Source organism: Dama dama, chromosome 20, assembly GCF_033118175.1.
Source record: "Dama dama isolate Ldn47 chromosome 20, ASM3311817v1, whole genome shotgun sequence".
In the NCBI taxonomy this organism is placed as follows: Eukaryota; Metazoa; Chordata; class Mammalia; order Artiodactyla; family Cervidae; genus Dama; species Dama dama.
Window position 1 is genome coordinate 112,426,642 of NC_083700.1, and position 19,448 is coordinate 112,446,089.

Sequence of the window (19,448 nt, forward strand, 5' to 3'; positions counted from 1 at the left end):
GCTTAGCTGCTGTGATCTTCCCGGATCAGGGATGGAACCTGCGTCCCCTGAGTTGGCAGGCAGATTCTCCTTGGAATGAGCAGGCAAGTCCTGAACTTTAAGTTCTTGTTGAAGTCAAAGTGGAGGAACTTCCCTGGCGGTCTAGGGGTTCAGCCTCATCGTTTCCACTGCAGGGGGCGAGGGTCTCATCCCTGGTTGGGGAACTAAGATCCTACATGCCACGTGATGCAGCAAAAAAACAAAGAAAAAAAAAAAACCCAAAGTGGAATAAGATAAGAAGTGTCCGAACTATTTCCATCTCACTTTAAAGCAAATTAAACAAACAGAATGCGATTTACAGTTCAGAATGATCATCAGAGCAGAGCCTGACCGGGGTTCCTGCCCCTGCCCCAGAGACTCAGGTCACACACAGACCGAAGTCATGAGAACACACACAAAAGTGAAGGAGGGCAGCAGGTATGTCTTACGGCAAGCCCAGACTTTCCTGCAGACTCTGGTCTGTTTGAACAATTGTGACTGAACCTCAGTGGAAGCTGGCAGAGTCTTGATTCTTTACATCTATGAAATACAGCTCCACTGAAGGGCTGGCTCTATTAAGGAGCTGGTGACAGAGCCTATGCATAAAAGGCAAGCTTAACCTCAGGCTGAGGTTACTTTGAATGGCAGGGGCTGGCTTTGTCTATCATTTCTCCAGAGTTTGGCCATCAGGGGTTTCAGCCCAGAACGTTAAGCAGCCAGGACAAGAGAGCGACTTAAATGTCCATCGGGAGAGGACTGGGTAGAGGAGATGTGGTACATACACACAGTGGAATACTACTCAGCCAGAAGAGGAACGAAACTGGGTCATTTGCAGAGACATGGATGGACGCGGAGAGTGTCATACAGAGTGAAGTAAGTCGGGAGGAGAAAAACAAATATTGTATATTAACTCATAGCTTCCCTGGTGGCTCAGATGGTAAAGTGTCCATCTGCAATGTAAAAGAGCCGGATTGGATCCCTGAGTCGGGAAGATCCCCTGGAGAAGGGAATGGTAAACCACTCCAGTACTCTTGCCTGGAGAATCCCGTGGACGGAGGAGCCTGGTAGGCTACAGTCCATGGGGTCACAAAGAGTTGGACACGACTGAGTGACTTCACTTTCACTTTTAACTCATATATGCAGAATCTAGAAAAATGATATAGATGACCTTAGTTGCAAAGCCGAAATAGAGACACAGACGTGGAGAACACATGTATGGATATTAAGGGGGAGAGAGGGGAGGGACTGGGACTCACATAGACACTATTGGGAACATGTGTGACATAGACAACTCATGACAACATGCTGTATAGCATACGGTATAGGGAACTCTGCTCAAGGCACCATGGTGGCCTGGATGGGAAGGAAGTCCGAAGGGGAGAGGACATGTGCACGTGTGTGTGGCTGATTGACTTCGCTGCGCGCAGAAGCTAACACAACACTGGGAAGTGACTAGACGCCAGTGAAAAGAAAGGGATGCGAAGCAGACACTCCAAGGCACTACCGCGGTGCTCCCGGGCAGTACCTCCCTGGATGCTCCAGGATGCCTCAATCCAGTGGAACGGCCCTTAGTCACAGCTCTCGGTAGGAAGAGTTAAACTGCAGTGTACCTTGACCACAACCAGGAAGACACGAGCAGACACCCCTGCCTGCAGCACAGGCACAGCCGGGCAGGTGGAGCCCTTACCTAGTGGCAGGATCCCGTACAGGGTGATGAGCTGTCGGACATCCAGGAGGGAAGGCATGGGTTCTATGGACACCTGGCGAAGGCTCGTGCCCAGGTAGCTGTACTCACCTGGGGAGAAAAGAAACAGGATGAATGAACGGCAAACTATGCCAGTCTGAGCCGCATCGTTTAGTCGTTTGCAGAATTAACAAGTGAAGACTCTTGAGAATCCCTTGGACTGCAAGGAGATCCAGCCAGTCCATCCTAAAGGAAATCAACCCTGAATACTCATTGGGAGGACTGATGCTGAAGCTCCAATACTTTGGCCACCTGACGTGAAGAACCGACTCACTGGAAAAGACCCTGATGCTGGGAAAATTCGAAGGCAGGAGGAGAAAGGGGCAGCAGAGGATGAGATGGTTGGATGACATCACCGATTCAACGGACATGAACTTGAGCAAACTCTGGAAGATGGTGGAGGACAGAGGGGTCTGGCATGCTACAGTCCGTGGGGTCACAAAGAGTTGGACATGACTTAGCAACTGAACAACAGCAACAAAAATGAACAGAGAATACAAATTTAATATTTCTGAGCAAATATAATTGTATTACGTAAGAGTCATCATGAAGAACTTTTAAGATAAAGGCTTGAAGAAAAGCTTCCAGCCACAGAAACATTTCTATACTCACTGCAATAACTGGGAATTCTGTTGAGTATGACCAGCCTCCTAGTATTTTAAAAAATAACCTTTGAATGTTACATATGTGAAGAGCAAGGACATATGTGAAGGACATATGTTACATATGTGAAGAGCAAGGACATATGTGAAGGACATATGTTATATATGTGAAGAGCAAGGACATATGGAGGACATATAAAGTAAATTAAAACACAACAGGTTTGGTTTAATTTCTATTCCAAGAGATTATGTCTAACATTTTCACAAACTTTAAAAATAACTTATTTAAAATGGATGTGAAATTTGTATTGGCCGTGTGTAAATCTGAACCCGAAATGCAATCATTTGAAAGGAAGGATCTGAGTCTAATTTAGGATAAACAGAAATATCTCCTTTTGAGGGTGATATTCATTAACATTTTTATCATTTTTAAAGGATTACCAAAGGAATAATATAGAAATAAATCTTTACAGGTTTAATTAGAAGGCTTCAAAGAGCTTAATTGTAACTAGTCATAAATCTGAAGTGTTATTTTCCAACTAATTTAGATAAGGTCACCAGGAAAATTAGTTTGGCTGTCTTCATTTGTCATGAGGATGGACTTTTACATGCTCACTCGATTCTCTCTTGATCTGTACCTGAATCTGAAGGAAAAATATTTCATAAATGAATCACAATTTCTTGATTTTTTTTCCTTCTCATAACACCTGGGATCTTGCAGAGCTCCCAACGTTATATACTTATGACAAATACCTTTATGTCTGTATGAAAACACTAAAAGGACATTAATACATCCATGTGCCTATGAAGTCCTGAAAATATCGAGGGCTTTAAAGCACTTTCAAGTGCTAAGAAAATGAGAATTAAAAACTAGGTGATGATTGCTGTTTTGTTGTGGATGACAGCCTTTCAAAGCCTCCACATGAAAAGAGTCCTTGGCAAGGACAGTGGTCTTGGTGAAGGAGACGAGTGATAAGGAAAGCTCGCCTTACGGCTTCCGAGCCCCACGCTCTGAAATGAGCAGGGAATACACAGAAGAGTGGTTAATTTCACCTGCCCTGGAGCGGGAAGGTGTCCTGCAGCCACTGCTCAACCCTGCACTTCTCGCTGTAAATATGACATTAGAGGGGACGTGAAAAGGACCCCCTGTTCCTGCCTAAGTAAATCAGAGCTAATACCCAGGTGTGCCCGGTTTTGTAGACCCCCAGCAGATTTTATTTAGGGAGATGAAGTTGAACTGGTGGGTGCTGGTTCCAAGAGAGGGAAGGACCCTTCGCCAAGTGATGAGACTCATTCCGAAAGCGTGTTACTACGTTTTGCTATTTCCCAGCATGGAAGCTGTAATCAACTTTTCCCGTGGACTCATTCAGTACTTAGCGACTTCAGCATTCCTTGCAGACACGAGGTCTTCCATGAGGGACAGAAGACGGAAATAGTGGAGGAAAATGCACTGGAGATAGACAGCATGAAAAAGGGTAAGGAAACCTCGGACAACAGCAGGAAGAGAAACAGGAACGTGTCATGGGTCGGGCGCGGCATCCTCTTAAAATCCGTATGTGGAAGCCCCGACTCCCAGTATCTCAGAATGTGACCTTGTTTGCAAATAGGGTCATTGCAGAGGAAATGAACTAAGCTGAGGTTCTTAGGGTGGTTGCTGTTTACTCACTAAGTCGTGTCTGACTCTTTTGCGACCCCCTGGACTGTAGCCCATCAGGTTCCTCTGCTCATGGGATTTTCCAGGCAAGCATACTGGAGTGGGTTGCCATTTCCTTCTCCAGGAGATCTTCTCAACCAAGGGATTGAACCCATGTCTCCTGCGTTGGCAGGCACATTGTTTATCACTTGGACACTGTGAAAGCCCCACACATATGATATAGAAAGCCTAAAATCTCCCTTTAGCCTTGGCTCTAAGAAACATTTAAAATGTGTCTGAGTGGGGCTTCCCTGGAAACTCTATAAAGAATCTGCCTCCCAATTCAGGTGACCTGGGTTCAATCCCTGGTGGATTCTTAGGGTGGGTCCTAATCCAATAAGAGGGTGTCCTCTATAAAAAGGGGCAGTTTGGAGACAGACACACACACATACAGGAAGGAGGTCATGAGGATGGAGGCAGAGACGGGAGATATAGCAGAAGCCAAGAAACGCCAGTGACTGAGTTGACAGCAAACCACGGGGTAAGACACCAGATGCTAGGATGAGGTCAGCGTAGGCCACGTGAGCCCAAAGACAGCTCAGCCTCCAGGGAGCAGGGGTCTAGGAAGCAGGACAGAGGTGGGGAGCTGGAAGCGCTCAGAGCTTCCAAAATGAACCAACACCGCTGACGCCTTGGCCTTGGACTTCTGGCCTCCAGAGCCGGGAGAGAGTAATTTTCTGTTGTTTAAGCTGCCCCCTCCGCCCCACTGTGGTACCTGTTACAGCAGCCCTGGTGAATGAACACAGAAAGAGGAAATAAATGCAGAGAATAGGAACATACAAGCACACAAAAAATGACGACAAACAGGGACTTCCTTGGTGGTCTAGGGGCTAAGACTGCATTCCCAGTGCAGGGGACCTCGGTTCGATCCCTGGTCAGGAAACAAGATCCCACATACTGAAATCAAGACCTGGTATAGCCAAATAGATAAATAAATATTGAACAAAAAGATGAGTAATAAAAAATATTAAGAAATCAAGGTGGACAAGAACAGGTACAGCCAAACAAACAAATACATATTGAACAAAAAGATAAGAAATAAAAAATATTAAGAAATCAAGGTGGAATCAGTTTCTAACATTTCCTTTCTACTCTGTGCTAAGTCAATCAGTCGTGTCTGACTCTTTGCGACCCCATGGACTGCAACATGCCAGGCCTCCCTGTCCTCCACTGTTTCCCAGAGTTTACTCAAACTTATGTCCACTGAGTCAGTGATGCCATCCAACCATCTCATCCTCTGTCGTCCCCTTCTCCTCCCACCTTCAGTCTTTCCCAGCACCAGGGTCTCTTCTAATGAGTCAGCTCTTCGAATCAGTTGGCCAAAGTATTGGAGTTTCAGCTGCAGCATCAGTCCTTCCAATGAATATTCAGGACTGATATCCTTTAGGATGGACTGGTTGGATCTCCTTGCAGTCCAAGGGACTCTCAAGAGTCTCCTCCAACACCACAATTCAAAAGCATCAATTCTTCAGCACTCAACTTTCTTTATAGTCCAACTCTCACATCCATACATGACCACTGGAAAAATCATAGCTTTGACTAGATGGACCTTTGTTGGCAAAGTAATGTCTCTGCTTTTTAATATGCTGTCTAGGTTGGTCATAACTTTCCTTTCAAGGAGTAAGCGTCTTTTAATTTCATGGCTGCAGTCACCATCTGCGGTGATTTTGGAGCCCAAGAAAATAAAGTCTGTCACTGTAAGGATCGAGTTTGAATAACCTCGGCCGCTTAGCAGCTGTGATGCTAAATGACAGTGATATAAAGGGTAAGGAAACACGCTAGCTCTGGCATACCTGAGCTTGCGGTGGGAGCTGGCTTTCGGGCACAGGGCTAGTGCTCAGGGCTGGGCAGATGTGGAGGGGCACAGCAAGGAACCAGGGTGGCAGGGGGCAGCGTTGGGAGCTGAGCCTTGGGGGGCCAGACATGACGAACTTGAACATCCTGTCTTCTGAGTCTCTTTCAGCCCTAGCTGCTATGACTCTGGTCGGTTTTGGGATTTGCATGGTGTTGAGAAGAGAGTGGAATTACACATGTTAAGCTCCTCAAACAACTCCAGCCTGGATGGGGAATTGGCGAGGCACAGACAACTTGCCCTGCTTGTCCAGCTTTGAGCCAGAAAAGGAGAAGGGGTAATGCCCAAAGGTTTTTCTCCTTCCCTAAGTCTGGTACTTTTATTAGAATAGGTCTTGGCATTGGTCCATGAGAGTTGATGGTCCCACATACAAAGTATAATCACCCATTATGTGGTTTGCACTTCTGTTTTGGGAAATTTTTCATGAGTAAAAATTCTCAGTATGTGTTCTCCTCCTTTGCTTTGGTTTTCCTCTTCAGGGATGTGTATTATCTTTGCCTGCCTGTGTGGATTTTCTTTGCCTACCTTTAGTATTTGCTGCTTTCTTTGCAAATCTTTTAATCTCACTTTTCATTTCCAGTTTTATTTAAAAAGTTTCTGTATTTCACATTTCATTTCTCTTAAAGCTTGGTTTGTTGACTTTATTCATTCTTGTATTCACTGTAATTTAGTTTTTTCCTAAAATGATTTTTCCCTTTAAAATACTCCAGTTTTTCCAACTCATTTCTGCACTTTTCCAATTCCATTTTGTATATTCTTACGTATCTTCTATAAATCCCTTCTATAATTTCCTTTAATGTTTATTTGCTTGGTTTGAAACAGTAGGTTCCAGGTATGTCTGCTCTATGAGTATATCTTTCTGTGATGTTACCTTGCTCCTTATTCTTCCTTTTTTTTAAATAGAAGCTTTGCATGGGTTTTGACCTTGAACTTTTCATTGCTTAAACTTATGAGCTACTATTCCCGTATGCTGAGAAGACACTTGGGGTCAGGGTAGCTTTTTAAATCCCACAGAGCCCTTGTCTTCTGTAGTTTTCCTATCTGCTATTAGTATGGTGGCTTGCTTCTTGTGATGTCCTGGTTCTGTTCCTCTCCCCCAATTTATTCTGGATCTTTTCTCTCCTTCATCTCTATTGTTCCTATTCAGCTGTTCCAATTCAGTTCTACTCCCAAGAGCTCCCTTTCAGTATAAGGCCCTGTCTTCGAAGGGTCAACTTCAGGAGTGTCTAGCGGGTGGACTGTTCTTAGCTGCTCAGACATTCTGAGGCTGTCCATTGTCACGCATCTGCGGTGCAGTGGGCAAACCCCTCCTGGTTCCGGCTGCAGTTACTACCGTGGTCCCACTCTGCTCTCCAGGGAGTGCTTGCTGGCTACTGTGGGGTTTTTCCATTTTTTTTGTCCCCAGTGGCTTGTACTTTGGGCTTTGAGGGGAAACTTGGGTCATTTTGTTTTGGTGTAAATGCTGTCCATGGGCTTTTGCTTTGTCTATTTTTTATGTGGGGATCTAGGAGGATCCACTGCCACCTTTTCAAGATAAGACCCTTAACTGGAAGAAATGAGAAAAACATGGAAAAGGCAAGAGGGAGCCATGGCTGGAGGCAGCTTGACTGTTCTGCTGGACTGGGTCATTTCCATTTGAGGACACTCTTCAGAGGCTGATTTCTATCTGCTTTGACCTCAGGCAACTTTAAGATGCTACCCAGAAATCAAAAAAAGAGCGCACTGAGAAAATCCAAGATGGGTAAGAAACCAGAAGAAAGGTGAGAAATACGTCCATTAATTCTTCAGGTGCTGAAGAACTAATGCTTTCGAACTGTGGATCTGGAGAAGACTCTTGAGAGGCGCTTGGTCTGCAAGGAGATCAAACCAGTCAATCCTAAAGGAAATCAATCCTGAATATGCATTGGAAGGACTGATGCTGAAGCTGAAACTCCAATACTTTGGCCACCTGATGTGAAGAGCTGACTCTTTGGAAAAGACCCTGATGCTGGGAAAGATTGAGAGCAGGAGGAGAAGGGGGCAGTGGAGGATGAGATGGTTGGATGGCATCACTGAGTCAGTGGACACGAGTTTGAGCAAACTCTGGGAAACAGTGGAGGACAGGGAGGTCGGGCGTGCTGCAGTCCATGGGGTCGCAAAGAGCCAGACACGACTTAGCAACTGGACAACAACAATTCTTTAAGACTCTACCATCGGCCAGGCTCTGTACTAATACCAGGAATTCAGTGAAGCAATAAAAGACATGATGTGAAGGGAGAAAGCAGACAGAACTCAGAGATCTCAACTGTAAGTAAAGAGATAGACTTCTGCTAACAGTGGTATTTTTTCATATAAACAGAATTAACAGAACATAATCAAGGCAATCCAGGAAAAAACCCTACAGTACTTGAAGAAGAAACAAGAAATAAATAGAAACCCAATACATATTTCAATACACAGCCTGGTAAAATCTTATAACATTAGAAAAAATGAAGGTTCTTCCAAGTGTCCAAGAAGGAAATGTGTCTCTATTTCAAAGGGATTAAAGTATCATTTTTTGATCCAAGGGAAATGTTAGCCTTTTTGCTCCTTCCCACAGGCTGAAACTGGGTCATTGTAAACACTGGAACGAATCACATGGATATGGGTTACAATGCAATTAAAAAAAGAAAAAAAGAGTCCATGTGTCCACACTGATATCACAATAATTTTAAAAGCAAGGTGGGAGGGAAATTTTTCCAGAAGAATGTTACCTAATAAATAAAGAAAAGGAGATAGAACTAGAACATTCCCCCTTTATGAGCACCACAGCAACCATCGATGCAGGCAAAGATCATCAGTGGATGCTAAAACCTTTAATATGGTTGGGAGCAGAATCTCCAGAGCCCCCAGGGTCCCCTGTAGATTATCATTGATTATAAAGGAGAAAATGATGCTTTACAATGGAGGGATCTGGGGAAGCTTCATCAGGGACGAAAGTTAACTTCACCAATCATGGGACAAAGCTTCATCATATGCCTCCAGTGTGAAAGGCTGAGAAGGACACAATATTGTCATTTTTTTTTTCCTGTAAAAATTGTTCAACGTGAATCAAGTCAGGAGGAAACCATCAAACCAACCCAGCTGAAAGACAGTCTGTAAAACAGTTCAGACACTTTTAAATTGTCAACATTAGGAAGGACTGAAAAAGCCTGTAAACTGGTGCAGACGAAAGGAATGAAGGGTTTCCTGGTGGCTCTAAAGAGTCTGCCTGCCAACGCAGGAGATGTGGGTTCGACGCCTGAGTCAGGAAGATCCCCTGGAGAAGGAAAGGGCAACCCACTTCAGTATTCTTGCCTGGAGAATTCCATGGACAGAGGAACCTGGCAGGTTGCAGTCCATAGGGCTGCAAAGAGTTGGACATGACTGAAAGCAACTTAGTGTGCACACATGCAAAGGAATGAAAATGATATATGGCCATCACCTCCATGATTCACGGATGGTATTCTGGATTGAGAAAGACAGTTACAAAGGACATAATTAGGACTATCAACTGTATGATGTAAACATTTTTGAGTGTGATTATCCTTTTGTGGTTATGTGGGAGAATGTCCTCGCTGATTGTCAATGCACAAAAGTGAAAATGAGGTTTGTATTAAGGTGGAAAGATTTTAAGCTTTAAATATGTTTTCAGGTCTTCAGGCTGTTTTTTTTAAACATTAAAAGAGAGAAATTGGCTGAAGACGGTGATAGCAAATATCTTCTCCTCATCCCTCCCAACTGGGGCTTCCCAGGTGGCTCAGTGGTAAAGAACCTGCCTGCCAATTCAGGAGATGCAAGAGACGTGGGTTCAATCTCTGGGTTGGGAAGATCCCCTGGAGTAGGAAATGGCAACCCACTCCAATATCCTGGCCTGGGAAATTCCACGGGCAGAGGAGGCTGGTGGGTACAGTCCATGGAGTCACAAAGAGTCGGACATGATTGAGCAGCGGAGTGCATTCCTCCCTATTACTCCCATGGTGGCCCCTAGATAGAATTCTGGAAGGAATTCCTCATGAAAGGACTCTGTGTTGGAAATACCAGGTGCTCCCTCTAGGGCATTTTGATAATCATGAGAGCATGAACAATTCTTCATTTCCTCAATTCAGCTTCAGCCAGAAAGAATGCCTTAGGGAGCCTGGCTAGTAGGTTTGGAAACCTGCTTCTCCTACATTAAGGGAGACAGTCAAACCTATTAGATCCCAGCGCAGGAAGAGCTCAAACCAATTCAATCCATCAAACATTTACTACAAGCCACCAGGGGCCAGATTTTGGATAAAACACAGATGAAAGGTACCTCCCTCTGTTGGGTCCTTAAACCCCAAGAGGTGACATACGTATGTGACACACACATGCATCACTGTTGGTGGACTTTACCAATGTAATCTGAGAGGTTGACTTTCAGTGCCCGGATCAGCAAGCCTTCTTCCACGAGTTCCTTATACAGAGACTCAATGGTCCTGGGGAAAAAGAAGACCATCGATTCTGTGAGCAAACACATCAAATCTGCAATGTTTATGCTAATCCTCACAAATGTAGCAGACTTTAACCAGATCTGATTCAAAGTACATTCATATGTACACAAATAAATTGATGTTTGGACCCTTTCTACAATCTGGGGATGAATTAGGCTTTTTAAAAACAATACTTTCACTCATCCATGGGTGTATCTGATGTTTCCTATTAATAAGAATTATATCTTTAGGCATCTGAGACCAGCTATAACTCCTGAAGTCTGCCCTTTCCTCAGCCTTCATAATGGTACAAATATGAGTTAGAAATTACCCAATAATAGTAATGTAACAGGCCCGTAATTATACATTCAGTTAGCATCTGCAAGCTGTAGTCGATCATTAATCCTTTGCGAAATTGATGTTTCGTTTTAACTCCATAGCATAATAGTTTAAGAAAAATATCTGTAAGGAACAAAGGCTTATAAGGGAAAAAAGACAAAATGTCAAAAGCTGTGAGTGTAGTAATTCTTTAGGAGCATGTTAAACTCTTCTCTACTGTTTACAGATGACAAAATCACTTCTCTAAGGTGGGGAGGGGGCATGGGCATGTAGCCAGCACACTGGCAATTTATTCTAATTGAGGGAAAAATGAAGACAGTTTTCCACTTAATGAATGAAACTCCCAATGAAATTAAGTGGGACTTGGGTTGCTGGAATTCTGATAGATCAAATTCAAATATGGTCCAATATAGCTCTCTGAGATGTTTCGTCTTTTCCCATTTCATTTCTAGGGGCCTTTATGATTTGGTTCAGCCTAGTCTTTCTTTAGATTGAAGAATTTTAAGTATAACTATGTTTAAAATGTTCTTTGTTCTATGATTCAAGGTGATTAAAAAAAGACTCAATTCAAAATGGATAACCAGCAAGGACCTACTGTATAGCACTTGGAACTCAATGTTATGTGCCAGCCTGGATGGGAGAGGGGTTTGGGGAGAAAGGATACGTGTATGTACGGCTAAGGCCCTTCTTGTTCACCTGAAACTACCACAACATTGTATACTCCAATACAAAATAAGATGTTTAAAGTTTAAAAAAAAAAGACTCAAGTACATCACTGAGATTCAAGCCAAATACTATTGGGATAGATGTTAATTCAATGACTCCAGCCTTTGGTTGACTGAAATTTTATTCTATCGAATATATTTACAATAATGTGCTCTCAGCTGAGAAGTAAGCAAGTTTTCACCGTACATGGAATTTGGGATGACGTATCTGACCTGTATCAAGGAAGTACAAATTGCAGTGTTTGAACTTGAATATTTAATACAAGCAATATATGTAAAATATTCACATAAAATTGAAGAAGATTCACCAAAATAATTAAAACCAAATATCTTAAGAAGTCTGGAACACAAACCTATACTTGGATCTTTCCAGTGAAATCGACTCTTGCTATGGAATAAAAAAACTTTAACTCTAAAACTATGTACCTTATCATCTGCGGTAAAAGTGCTGATTTCAGGTTAATGCTAAGTGAGTGAGAGAAACAGAAGTTGTCTTAGAGTGTCTTGGTGGAGAACTAGCCCACTAACTGAATCCTACTTAATGAGTAACATTCATTAACTCTTAAAGTCATTAAAGCTTTCAAACATAAAAAGTCTTCCAGGAGTGAGATGACTAGGTATCTCTGTACTTTTGGGCATAAAAGTGAATAAAATACTTTTAAAGACCATAAAATCGTCTTCATTTCACTAGAGAATTGCTTGTGGCTCATTTATGACAGTTGAACTGTAAAGAAACATATGCCAAGAACGCATTCGTTGTCTAACGGACACGGCCCGTGAGCTGCACGTGTGTGCTCCGTGCGGTCAGAGCAGAGGGGGACTCAGTCGAGCGGTTCTTTAAGAGTGAGTGGATAATGTTAACTTAGCAGTCGGCTTGTACTGGCAGATTTGAGGTGAGCTCTGGGTGGTTATCCAGTAAGACACTTAGCAGGATCTTCTCAGAAAGACTGATGGAAGGACACAAGAGAAAAGTGGCATGGAAGAGTCACTGAAGACAGAGGCGGCTCCGCGTGCAGGCAGGGGCTGGACCCTCCTCCAGGTCAGGGACCATGATGTCCCTGTGTCCCCAGGAGGCGTCGGCATCAGTCACCAGTAGGCGGTGCCTCCCCAGGAACTGGGGGCCTGTGTCTCAGAATGCTGACCAGGCAGCGGTTGGCCCCTGCTTTTGACCGTGAACTTTTCCCCGAACAATGGAAACTCAGCAGCTCCTCCTTCCAGCGGTATCCTAAGGAAGCCGTCTCTCCCCAGAGCCAAGGCCACACCCAGGCTGGGCGACACGGCGGAGGCTTCCTGCCGGGGTTCCGGGGTGGGCGTGAGCTCTGGGGTGCTGGTTCCCACTTCCCACGTGGATGGTCCCAAGCTGGCCTTTTCTCTCATGGGTCCTCTCTCAAGTAGAGTTTGGGACTGTATCACTGCACCCAGAGAGGAACAAGCATGCATGCACGCTATGCTGCTTCAGTTGCATCAGACTCTTGCAACCCCGTGGACTGTAACCCACCAGGCTCCTCTGTCCACTGGATTCTCCAGGCAAGAATACTGGAGTGGGTTGCCATTTCCTCCTCCAGGGGATCTTTCCAACCCTGGGATCGAACCTGCATCTCCTGTGTCTCCTGTGTTGGCAGGCAGGTTCTTTACCACAAACGCCACTTGGGAAGTCCAAAGAGGAACTAGGGAACACCCCAGGGAGCAACACCTGTCACCTGTTAACAAACCCACGGGGAAGAAAGGTATATGCATTCAAAATGACTCCTGACATTCCCTTAGAGGGGATTTTTAATTAAACTCCTTGAAAATGTTTGAAAACCTGGGCCCTAACTATTTCTAATGCTAAAGCACTGAAGGCCATTTCAGCTTAAAGTGAGCTTTTACAATTACCCATTAATATCAAAGTTCAGCCAACAAAGCTCAAGGAGATGGAACCATCCCTTTGTGATGAGTCCTCATCCTTTGCTTCAAGGAGCATTTATAAAGGGCCCCAGGGGCCAGACCCAGGGACAGGCAGGGAATAAGAACTGTGTCTGCCCTCAAGTCTCAGAATTCCCTCAGAAGCTATAGCAGGATGCTATTTCTTAATAAACTTATTCAGATCCCCAAGAATTTTAAAGCTTAAGATGTCACACAGCCTCAGAAGCGACGGGGCCGAGTCTGTGTCTCCCCAGTCGAGGATGCCGGTCTGGGTGCGGGACTGCAGGGCAGTCCCGGGGCTTCGCCCACCCATTCTGCCAGGATGAAGGGTGTGGCGTACAGCCGGGCGGGGCGGTGCCTCTCCCAGGCCAGGCCGAGAGGATCTGGCCGTGTCCCAGGCTCTTCTCTGGGTTGCCCACCCCCAGGGTGCACCCCTCACCTATCCACCGTCAGGTCTTTATCCTTCTTCCCTTTTCTGCCTTTCTTCTTTTTATTTTTCTGGAAGAAAATGGAAGAGAAAAAAAAAGTTTAGTAAAAATGAAGAAAAATGAGCTCTAGAAATGAGCCGAGGAGGCCGGTTTAGGGGGTGGGGAATGATAAAAGTCAATCGTGGGACCTGGATCTGGAGCAGCGAGACTTCGTGCGCACAGGGGTCGGCAGGGGAAGTGGCCCCCCGACACCCGCATGCACCCTGAGCTCTCAGCAGGCGCCGGGCGTCCTGGGTCTTCTTCTGGGTCCTGGGATGCTTACGACAAAGGATGAGAGCGCCCAGTGCACAATCAGCTGTGCTTGTCCTTGGTTCTGACTGCCTCTCAGTCAGCATCCGGCCCCAAACCTGGAGCCGGAAAGGCCAGGCGGCCTCTGCTTCCCCAAGGGCTTCGCACTCAGATCCCTGTGATGGCGGAAGGGCGGTGCTGGAACGTGGTCCCTTAAGGCAGAGCTCAGAGATCTTGAACTCTTCTGTCTAAAATATCCACCAGCATCTCCCCATTGCCCACAGGATGCAGTTCGAGTCTCCCAGCCTGACCCCTATCTTTCTTTGCCGTATCTCATGCTCCTCAGGTGATGTGTGTTCCCCGTTACACAGGATTCCCTCCGGGTCCTTCTCTTTTTAAAAAAAATTAATTTATTTATTTTAATTGGAGGCTAATTGCTTTACAATATTGTGGTGGTTTTTGCCATACATTGACATGGCATGCTACAGTCCATGGGCTCGCAGAGAGTCGGACACGACTGAGCAACTGAACTGACCGACTGACATGAATCAGCCACGGGTGTACATGTGTCCCCATCCTGAACCCCACCTCCCACCTGCCCCATCCCATCCCTCTGGGTTGTCCCAGTGCACTGGCTTTGAGTGCCCTGATTGATGCATCGAACTTGGCCTGGTGATCTGTTTCACATATGGGTCCTTCTCTTTTCTCCTTGTGCTATGCAGTAGGCTCTCATTAGTTACATATTTTATACACAGTAGGGTATATATGCACTCTGTCCATTTCCCATTCATCCATTCATTCATGCTTTATCATTTCTATTACATCATAATTTATGTAAAATATCATCACATCTGGCTGATAAACTTTTTACATAGAACCACATCAGCGCCACCCAGTTTAAAATCCAGAACACATTTTCATTATTCCTGAACTCTCTTCTCACGTGGTTTTCCAGTCTGTAGGTAACCATTCCTCTGACTTCTCTGTGGACTCACGTCACCTGTTCTTGGACATGGGGTCTTATAATACAGACTCTTCAATGTCTGACTTCCTCCAATCAGTATTATGATCACTACATTCATGTATGTGGTTGCACGTAGCCATACTTGATGTTTTACAGCATTTTAAAAGTTGAAATTTTTTATTTTGAGATGATGTTAGATTCACATGCAGTTCCAAGAACTGATACAGAGAGATGTAACCTTTAGGGTGTGTCTCCCAATGGTAACGTCTTGTAGCACTTTCTCTCAAGGTCACAACCAAGATATTGATCTGATGTGGATACAGTCAAGAAGGTTTCCTATCACCACAAGGATCCTTCAAGTTGCTCTCTCGGCCACCCCAGCTTTACTAGAAACCTCTAATCCCTTCTCTATTTCTATAATTTTTGTCCTTTTAGCAATGTTCTAACAGCAAAACCCTTTTTTCATTCATCATAATTCTCGGGAAATGTTTCCAGGTTATTGCATGCATGAATAGTTTATTCTTCTTCCAGTTGTTGTTTCCAGTTTGGGGCTATTATGAATTGATTAAGGCACAACAAATGTGTGTGTGTGTGTGTGTGTGTGTGTGTGTGTAAGCCTTCATTTATCTGAGATAAATGCTGATGAGCACAATTGCTGGGTTGTATGGCAGTTGCTGTGGGCTTCCCAGGTGGTAAAGAATCTGCCAGCCAACATGGGAGATACAGGAGTCCTTCTGTGCATGTTCAATCCCTGGGTCCGGAAGATCCCTGGAGAAGGAAATGGCTACCCACTTGAGTATTCTCGCCTGGAAAATTCCATGGGCAGAGGCGGGCTACAGTCCATGGGGTTGCAAAGAGTCAGACACAACTTACCTACTGAGCGCACACACCCATGGTTGCATGTTTGGTTTTTAAGAAATGCCAAATTTCATGTGCTGATCACGCCATTTTACACTCCCACCAATCAAATAAGAGTGATAATAGTTTGCCCCTGTCCTCTTAAGCACCTGATGTTGCCAATGCTTTTATTTCAGCCACCCTCGTGGGTATGGAGTGATTTCTTTGTGGTTTTGTTTTTTTTCTAATGGCTCATGACATTAGACATCCTTTCTGTGCTCATGTTCCCTCTGCACATCCACTTTGGTGAAATGTCGCTTCATGTCTTTAGTCCATTTTATAGTCAGATTGTTTGGTTTTTTAAGTGTTGAGTTTTGAGAGTTCTTTTTATGTTCTACATACTAGCTCTTCATCAGATATATGGTTTGAGAATACTTTCTCCCCACCTGTAGTTTGTCTTTTCACCCTCTTAACAGGCTCTTTCGCAAACATGTTTAGTTTTGATGAAATTCTAATTTTCCTATAATGGATTTGTGCTTTCAGTGCTAATTCTAAGAATGCTTTGCTAACCTTAGACCCAAAAGATTTTCCCTATGTATTTTTTTCCATCAATTAAGAAAATTATTTATTTTTAATTGAAGGATAATTGCTTTACAGAATTTTGTTGTTTTCTGTCAAACCTCCACAGGAACCAGCCATAGGTAAATATATATCCCCTCCCTTTTGAAACTCCCTCCCATCTCCCTCCCCACCCCACCCTCTAGGTTGATACAGTGCCCCTGTTTGAGTTTCCTGAGACATACAGCAGATTCCCGTTGGTTATTTATTTTACATATGCTAGTGTAAGCTTCCATGGTACTCTTTCAATACATCTCACCCTCTCCTCCCCTCTCCCCAGGTCCATAAACCTATTCTATGTCTGTTTCTCCATTGCTGCCCTGCAAACAAATCCTTCAGTACCATGTTTCTAGATTCTGTAAATACGCATTAGAATACAATATTTATCTTTTTCTTTCTGACTTACTTCACTCTGTATAATGGGCTCTAGGTTCATCCCCTTCATTAGAACTGACTCAAATGCATTCCTTTTTATGGCTGAGTAATATTCCATTGTGTATATTACCCTATATATTTTTTTAAAGTTATAGTTTTACATTTTACATCTAAGTCCATGATCCATTTTGAGTTAATTTTTGTACAAGATGTAATACTTAAGTCAAGTTTTTTTTTTTCAGAAGTCAAGTTTTTTGTTTTTGTTTTTTTTAGAAGTCAAGTTGTTTTTCTTCTTTTTTTAATCTGTGGATGTCCACCTGCTCCAGCACCATTTAGTGAAAAGGTCATCCTTTCTGCTTCAATTACATGTGCATCTTTGTCAAAAATCAGTCAGGCTTATCTGTGCAAGCCTATACCTCAACAAGCGAAAAGCTGACTCATTGGAAAAGACCCTGATGCTGGGAGGGATTGGGGGCAGGAGGAGAAGGGGACGACAGAGGATGAGATGGCTGGATGGCATCACTGACTCGATGGACATGAGTCTGAGTAAACTCCGGGAGTTGGTGATGGACAGGGAGGCCTGGCGTGCTGCAGTCCATGGGATCGCAAAGAGTCGGACACGACTGAGCGACTGAACTGAACTGACTGATACCTCAACTGTCCTGTTTCACTGATTCGTGATTTAACCCTCCACAAACAGCAAATGGTCTTGATTATTATGGCTGTGTAACAAGTCTTGAAATCACAAGGAAGGATTCTTTTTACTTTATTCCTCTTTTTTCAAAGTCATTTTAGCTATTCTAGATTCACTGTCTTTCCATATACATTTTAGGATAATCTTATATATGTTTATAACTATCATTCTGGGATTTTGATAAGAATTGGATTAATCTTGTATACTGATGTGGAAAGAATTGACATCTTTACAACCTTTTGTCTTCCAATTCATGTGCATAGTATGTCTATCTATTTAGATCTTTGATTTCTTTCATCAGCATGGTGTTCTTTTAGCATACAAGTCTTATACATGTTTTGTTAGCATTACACCTAGGTACTTCAGTTTTGAGTGATTTTAAGTGATATATTTTTAACCCTGGTGTCTACCTATTCGTTGCTAGTAAATAGAAATACGATTGATTTTTATATGTTCCCCTTGTATCCTAAAACCTTGCTGAATGCACTTTTTTATTTCTAGGAGTTTGTAGAATCCTTGGGATTTTCTAAATAGCCATTCATGTCATCTACAAATAAGGACTGTTTCTTTTATTTCCTTCTCTTGTCCTACTGTACTGGCTAAAATGTCTACACTATGCTCATGAAAGTTTACTGAGTGGACACACTGGCCGTGTTCCCAGTCTTAGGAAAAAAACATTTAGTCTCTCACTGTTAAGTAAAAAGTTAGCTGTGGGTGTTTCTGTAAATTTATCACGTTATGGAAGTTCTCTATTCCAATTTTTCTGAGCAAGTTATTATGGGTGAGGGTTAAATTGTGTCAAATGCTTTTTATGTATCAACTGATATGATCATGTGATTTTTTTTCTTCTTTAGCCCATTAACATAGTTGATTCCATTACTGATTTTCAAATATTGAACGAGGCTTGCATTCTTGGAATAAAGTCCATTTGGTCATGGTTTATAATTCCCTTTATTGTTTCATTCTATTTGATAATATTTTGCTAAGGAATTTTGCATCTATATTCATAAGGGATACAGGCTTATAGATTTCTTTTTTTGGTATTGTCTTTGTCTGGTTTTCATTTAAGGGTAATATTAGCTTGTTATGAAATGAGTTGGGAAGTGTTCCTTCTTCTTCTGTTTTCTGGACATGACTGTGTAGAACTGGAGTTAATCTACCTTTGAATATTTGGTAGAATTCTGGTAGTAAATCATCTGGCCTTGGAGATTCTACGTGGGGAATTGTTTTAATTACAGTTCAACTTCTGTATGGTTACAGAGCTAGTCAATTTATCTATTTCATATCAAATGAGTTGTGGCAGTTTGTATTTTTAGGGAAAGTGGGTCCATCTTGTGTTAAGTTGTCAAATTATGTGTGTAGAGTTGTTTACAGTATCCTTTATTAAATTATTCTTTTTATGTCTGCAGTCAGTGGCGACAACCCTTGCTTCATTCCTTCTGTTGGTAATTTGTGACTTTATTTTTCTTTGTTAGTCTTACCAGAGGTTTGTCAATTATTGACAATTTCCAAAAAGTCAGCTGTTTTATTTACTTTCGGTGCTGTTTTTCCGTTTTCAATTTCACTGATTTCTGCTCTTTATTTTCTTCTTTCTGCTCACTTTTTTCTCCTCTTTTCTAGGTTCTGAAGGTGGGAGCTTGGCTGATGAATTTGAGCTTTTTCCTCTTTTTTTTCTACTGTATCTGTTTCACTTGGTCACTCAGTCACGTTTGACTCTTTGTGACCCTATGGACTGTAGCCCACCAGGCTCCTCTGACCATAGGGTTCTCCAGGCAAGAATACTGGAGTGGGTTGCCATTTCCTTCTCCAGGGCATCTTCCCGACCCAGGGATCAAACCTGCATCTCCTGTGTCTCTGACATTGGTAGGTGGATTCTTTACCACTGAGCTACCTGTGAAGTCCCTATTGCTATATA

General features: G+C 43.3%; 1 protein-coding gene across 1 annotated transcript in view; it reads right to left on the minus strand.

Moving 5' to 3' along the window:
* Positions 1–19,448, minus strand: part of IQCA1 (IQ motif containing with AAA domain 1) — a 178,072-nt gene that overhangs the window by 40,284 nt on the left and 118,340 nt on the right. Inside the window, exons 12-14 of the mRNA XM_061120125.1 lie at positions 13,769–13,827; positions 10,284–10,366; positions 1,706–1,813 (exon numbers count right to left, since the gene is read on the minus strand). Coding sequence (XP_060976108.1) covers positions 1,706–1,813; positions 10,284–10,366; positions 13,769–13,827 — 250 coding nt within the window. The remainder of the gene's footprint in view (positions 1–1,705; positions 1,814–10,283; positions 10,367–13,768; positions 13,828–19,448) is intronic.